This window comes from Octopus bimaculoides, chromosome 7 (genome assembly GCF_001194135.2).
Source record: "Octopus bimaculoides isolate UCB-OBI-ISO-001 chromosome 7, ASM119413v2, whole genome shotgun sequence".
NCBI classification, from domain to species: Eukaryota; Metazoa; Mollusca; class Cephalopoda; order Octopoda; family Octopodidae; genus Octopus; species Octopus bimaculoides.
In genome coordinates, this window is record NC_068987.1 from 63018474 (window position 1) to 63025534 (window position 7061).

Genomic DNA, 7061 nt, shown 5'->3' on the forward strand with positions numbered 1-7061 from the left:
TCTTTGATCACTGATCTGTTCAAACATGACTGACCTGGGGCTAAACAATACCAGAAACAACCCTAAATGGAAAAGTAAAAGCAATTCCCAATCCAAATCAAGAATTGAGGTATATGTAATGAGATACTGCAAAATAGTCATGGGTATCAAGCAGCCCACAGGATTTTCCACATGGCATACTTAACAAAAAAAATTACCTTGAATTTTTAAGTAGTGAGGCCTGTCTGATGACAAGCTATGCCACATGCAGTCCATTTCTTGAAAACTGTTGCCCTAGGCTACTGTAAAATATGTAATGGGAGCTTTCCACAGCAATACATCTAGCAATCATATAGGTTTCAACTGACTAGATGGTGCAAAGAGTTAGAATTTTAGAGACGAAATGAAGGTAAACTTTGTAGGTATTTTATAAAGGCCTTAATGAAGTAAATGAAAGAAAAGCACCACAGCTTCTACCTGACTTGACTCAGGCAAAATAACAGACAAGTGCTGTTTATCTCACAAATTAGAGGATGTGTATGGCCTTCTTCCATCATTATGTTTCTCAAAGCTAAATAATAGTTTCAACTTTTGGCACAAGGCCAGCAAGTCTGGGGGACGGAGGTGAGTTGGTTACATCAACCCCCAGAGTTCAACTGGTATTTATTTTATCAACCTCAAAAGGATGAAAGTTGAAGTCAAATTAGGCGGAATTTGAACTCAGAATGGATGAAATGCTGCTAAGTATTTCACCCAGTATGCTAATGATTCTGCCAGCTAATACTCGAGGTAGCTACTTCTCACAGTAACATTGTGGTCATTGACGTAAACACTTTCATCTGTTTATAAAGTGTATGCAGCACTAAAAAGATTCATTCATGATTCTTGATCATAATCTCATTGCTTGCAGGAACCTGGGTAACACCAGTATCAATCAATCATATTAAATCTACCCCAGTATATTACTGGTACTTTATTGTATCTAGTGCTCCAAGTTGCTATAAGTCTAACAGCTTCGGCAGTAACTGCAAGAATGACTGATTTGTCACATGGGACAATGTAATATTGTATGTGGAAGTAGTAGCATTCATACCTTTGATGAAGAATTTTAGTGAAATGAAATGTAGGATAAACATAAATATTATGATCAAGAAACAAACATTCACACAGTGGTCCTATGTCTATTAATTATTTTGTCACCATCCACTAGACACAATAAGAACCATGAATTGAAACCAAGCCAAAGACTCGCTTTGCTGAGAACTTAGCTCTGCCCTATGTAAACTAACCCCTATAACCACCAATAATAGCAATAATATCCATTGTAATAATAATTCCTTCTACAATAGGTTTGAAATTTGGGGAGAAGAGGCTAGTCAATCACATCAGCCCCAATGCGCAACTGGTACTTATTTTATCAACCTCTAAAGGATGAAAGGCAAAGTCAACCTCAGAAACATTTGAACTCAGAACATTAAGCCAGAAGAAATGCTACAAAGCATTTTGTCCAGCATGGTAATGATTCTACCAGCATATTTATCATCATCATAATAATAATAATAATTTCTAAGGGGAGGGAACAGTCAATCATATCAACCCCAGTCCTCGACTGGTACTTTATTTTTCGACCCTGGAAGGATGAAAGGCAAAGTTGACCATGATGGGATTTGAACTCAGAACATAAACAAATCTAACTAAAATACCGCAAGGCATTTTGCCTGACACTCTACTACTTCTGCCATCCATCACTCCCAATAATAATCAATAATCAATAATAAAAGCTCAAGATGAAAAAGAAATCATAAATTTCGTTAGAATGTGACATTTACATGAATTTTCTCACACGGAACACTCACACCCATCTCTGTTACTTAATGTTTATTTTTTTTTCATTCATCATCAGTATTTATGTGTATGTGAGCTATGTCACCAGGAGTCAGGGAAAGGTAAGATGAGGGAAGAGATTTTCTTTTGATATTTGTTTCATTATATATATATCATGTCCAGCAAACGTATGCATAAATTGTCTTCAGTAACTGAAAAGCAGGCACAAAGTGTCTTTGTATACATAGTCTTTTCCAAATGGTGACATTTATTTTCTTTACTGTTTTTACTTTTTCCGATTTTTTATAGGTGTTTTTTCTTTGTGTGTGTGTACAATTGTAATTGCTGTTATTGTTCCATTAACCAAACTCCATAAGTCTTCTTTAACAATGTATGTTTTCCCTTTTCTTAGTTTTTTAGTCATTCAAACTTTTGTTGTTGCTTTATTTTTGTGTTTTATATTTTTTTTAAAAATGTAGGAAGAGGGATGGGGTGGAGTGGGGAAGGGCGTGTGGCATGGCTGTGTGCTTAGAAGGAAAGCAAGAAGAACAGATTCTTCATGTCCATCCTCCCATTATTATTATTATTATTATTATTATTATCATTATAATCAATATTATCATTTCTCTCACCATCATAACAACCACTGCCCCAACATCGCAACCACCACCACCAACACCCATCAAAAGCACTGGTCTTGGATTGGTTTTATCTCATTCTCAAACTTCCATCCTTCATAAGAAAAAATAACAACGAAAATTAAAATAATAAAAATAATAATAATAGTACTTGTAGTAGCACTTATAGTTGTAGTAGTAGTAAATAATAATAATAATAATAATAATAATAATAATGATAATAATAATAATAATGAATGACACAGATGTGTTCTATAGTCCCCTAGCTTGGAGCTGTTTCGATGTGTTTCTGGTCAAATCTGCTTTTGAAATTCTTTGTCATGTAAATGAAGAATGTCAAAGTTTCTTTCTCTGCCACGGGAATTGTTTTAAAGTGCCGAGCCACACTCTGGAAAGAAATAAATAAGAGAAAAGTAAAGTAAGGCATTTAAAGACACCAGAAGAAATACTATAAGACAGAGACAAAGAACAAAAGAAATCTGCTGTATGGAGAAGAGAGAGCATGAAAAGGAAAATAAGGAAAACTTTGTAGGCTATCAGGAATAAGGCTTTGCCACTGGAAGATAATCAAGAAACTATAGGTGTAGGAGTGGCTGTGTGGTAAGTAGCTTGCTTACCAACCACATGGTTCCAGGTTCAGTCCCACTGCGTGGCACCTTGGGCAAGTATCTTCTACTATAGCCTCGGGCCAACCAAAGCCTTGTGAGTGGATTTGGTAGATGGAAACTGAAAGCAGCCCGTCGTATATATGTATATATATATATATGTATGTATGTATGTGTGTGTATATGTTTGTGTCATTGCTTGATAACCGATGCTGGTGTGTTTACGTCCCCGTAACTTAGCGGTTCAGCAAAAGAGACCGATAAAATAAGTACTAGGCTGACAAAGAGTAAGTCCTGGGGTCGATTTGCTCGACTAAAGGCGGAGCTCCAGCATGGCCACAGTCAAATGACTGAAACGAGTAAAAGAGTAAACTACAGGTGTAGGTGATGGCTATGTGGTTAAGGTGTTTGCTTCACATGCAACGATAATTTTTCACGTTGAATCAATGATCATTCATTCATTATTGTAATAATAGCATGAGAAAGCAAAATGCTTTCAATTCTGTCAGTATACAAGCGACCCTCAAAAAACTTTCTGTGATTAAAGTGGCCCAGAATGCAATTCAAGTTGGCCAGGCCTGATTTAGGACTAAAGCTCCATCAAAAAGACAAACTGTGGGGTCCGGGGGAATGTGCCTGACATAGGGAGAGCATAACTGCTCACAATTTAGGATTCTCAGCAGATACTACAGCTTCAGTGTTTCCTTACGCTTCATCAGTTAGCTCATATCAAACTTTCTGTAAAACCACACTTGAGTTTGGATCAGGTGCTGAAGATACCAGGATTTATTACAAAATTAAGAAGCTTTTGAGTCATATAGTATTTAATGTATTTAAACAGATATTAATAAACCAGACAGCTAGTTGCATTCATAAATATGGAACATGAATATATGAATAACATATCTTCATATCAAGCTCTCTTTACAAACACATCTGAGTCTGATTAGTTGTTGAAGATACAAGGACTTATTACAAAATTAAGTAGCTTTTAAGTCATAAACTATTTAATGGTTCCGGGTTCGGTCCCACTGCGTGGCACCTTGGGCAAGTGTCTTCTACTATAGCCTCGGGCCAATCAAAGCCTTGTGAGTGGATTTGGTAGACGGAAACTGAAAGAAGCCCGTCGTATATATGTATATATATATGTGTGTGTGTGTGTGTGTTTGTCCCCCTAGCATTGCTTGACAACCAATGCTGGTGTGTTTATGTCCCCGTCACTTAGCGGTTCGGCAAAAGAGACCGATAGAATAAGTACTAGGCTTACAAAGAATAAGTCCCAGGGTCGATTTGCTCGACTAAAGGCGGTGCTCCAGCATGGCCGCAGTCAAATGACTGAAACAAGTAAAAAAAAAAAAGAAAAAGAAAAAAGAGACATTAATAAAACAGACAGCTAGTTGCATTCATAAATATGAAATATTAATAACATATATACCTCAGCTAACTGGGCCTTATTAGTTCCGGGCCGAGTAGGTAACTTATAATGCCGTCTGTATCGACGAAGTGTGTTTACAGGCATTTGGAAAAAGTCAATCTGAAAAGGAAATGAAAGTGGGAAAATGGGTAACAAAGAACAGAAAAGTAAAGTGAATTTAATAAATGCAGATGTCAATGTATGTACATACAGATATAGAACGCTTTGTATCAAATATGTCATACATATGGAGACCTGTATATCAAAAATAGCTAAATGTAGCAAAAAAAAAAAAAAAAAAAAATTCAGAATATAAATTTTATCAATCAAGATATAAATGAATGAATGATGAGATGGGTGTGCTTATGTATGGATGGATGGATGAATGACTGCAAATTTCACTACCCAACCATGTAGTTTTAGATTCAATCCTACGACATTTTGGAAGTGTGCACTGCCTTAGGTCTTGTGAGCAAAACTGCAAAATCGTGTGTGTGTGTGTATGTGTTTAACTTTCTGTGTGACTATACATTGTCAATGTTTGAGCAAAAACGGTGACAAATGTAAACAATGCCTATAACTATTACATCATATAATTTGATAGTTTTAAGGTATCGATGCATGAAGATCAGCAGAATATCTAACATAAAAAAAAGTAGGTGGTGGCAATAGGAACGGCATCTATCCACAGAAATTTGCCACTTGGTCTCAATATATTTCATCTAACCAAAGCCAAGAAATCAGGCATAAAAATAGTAATAATGAAATTGTGTGTGTGTGAGAGAGAGAATTCCTTTTGGCTGGTATTTGCCTAGCTATAAAGCAAAAAAAAAAAAAAGAAAAAAAAAAGATCTGGTCAAAAGTGAATAACAAACTAATTATGTTCATATTGTGTCTCCTATGCATTTTACTCTTAACATCAACTACCTCAGACTACATTTGGTTCTGTGACACAAGCTTCCCATTTTGAATTGGTCTTAACAAAATCTTCCATCAATATTTCATATTCATTTATGTTCCAAACACCAGATTTAAAAGTAGCAGTTATTTTTTCCTAAATTCCACATTATTAAAAAAAATTAATTGAAATAAAAAGTTTGTGTATTTTGCAAAAGAAATATAGTAACAAAAAAAAGGGTTTGTTTAGTCAAACTTATTTTACAGACTCCAACAGGATGAAAAGCAATTTTAGCCACAAAAGGACTTGAACTGAAACAAAGAACACAAAGTCTTGTAATCTGATAGTGATATGACACTTCAATTCCCATTTTATTAATAATACATAATATATATAATAATAGGAGCAGGTATGGCTGTGTGGTAAGATGCTTGCTTCCTAGCCACATGGTTCTGGGTTCAGTCCCAATGTGTGGCATGTTAGGCAAGTGTCTCCAGGCCAACTATACAGCCTTGTGAGTGGATTTGGTAGGTGGAAACTGAAAGAAGACCGTCGTGTGTATGCGTGTGTGTGTGTGCATGTACACGTATTTGTGTTTGTCCTCCCATCACCACTTGACAACTGGTGTTGGGTTTTTTTTATATACCCATAACTTGGCAGTTTGGCAAAAGAGAATGATGGAATAAGTACTAGGCATAAAAATATGTCCTCAGGTCGATTTATTTGACTAAAATCCTTCAATGTGGTGCTCCAGCATGGCTACAGTCAAATGACTGAAACAAGTAAATGTGTAAAAAGAAAAGAACAAAAGAATAATATATTAATGTTTTATATCACTTTCTATTTGTTTCAGTCATTGCATTGTGGGATACTTACTTGCCTTGCAGATGATGTTTTAATCAAACACATCAACATGAATAATTTATATATTTTCTAAGTGTGGTACTTACTCTATCTGTCTCTTTTGCCAAACCGCTATGTTTCAGGGGCATAAACAAACACTGGCTGACAAGAAGCGGAGAGAGGGCAGTGAAACAAAAAGATACAGACACGTGTGCATATATTCAGTTTTCATCTACCACATCCACCCACAAGGTTTTTGGTTGCCCTGAGGCTATATAATAAGTAAGACACTTTATTTGCTCAATGTGCGCCCCAAGCAGTGAGTGGGACTAAATATGAAACTACGTGGTTGAGAAGCAAACTTCTTACTATGCCTGTGCATATGCATATATATATATATATATATATATATACACATACACACACAAAATAAAAAAAAAACATTTATTTACGTTATACACTCACACCTTGTAACCTGAGGCCTAAGCAGTAAAGGATGTGGAGCTAATCAAAAAGGTCTGGAGTTTGATTCTTAGAATATGGCAAGCATGTTGTGTCTTTTTGCGTAACCACTATATTTCATGTTGCTCCAGCCTATTCAGATGCAGAGCTACAGAATCAAAAGGGATCTATTTGCAGTTACATAGGTAGTAAGTAGGCACCGAAGACAATCAAGCCTTCTTTTATATTTTTACATACTTTATAAATTAAACAGAAAAAATATATATATATATAATATATATATATATATATATTAATTACACATATCATTTGATATTGATTTTAAATTACAAATAAATAATTATATATTTTGATATTACATATAAAATATATATAACATGATGTATAAAAAATTATAG

The 7061-nt window shown here is 35.2% G+C and overlaps 1 protein-coding gene across 3 annotated transcripts in view; it reads right to left on the minus strand.

The window, feature by feature from the left end:
* Nucleotides 1–1761: 1761 nt before the first annotated feature.
* Nucleotides 1762–7061, minus strand: part of LOC106878088 (histone deacetylase complex subunit SAP30L) — a 49144-nt gene continuing 43844 nt past the window's right edge. For all 3 annotated transcript variants that reach the window (XM_014927187.2, XM_052969723.1, XM_014927188.2), the window contains exons 4-5: nt 4482–4580; nt 1762–2829 (exon numbers count right to left, since the gene is read on the minus strand). In XM_014927187.2, coding sequence (XP_014782673.1) covers nt 2704–2829; nt 4482–4580 — 225 coding nt within the window. In that variant the 3' untranslated portion in view covers nt 1762–2703. The remainder of the gene's footprint in view (nt 2830–4481; nt 4581–7061) is intronic.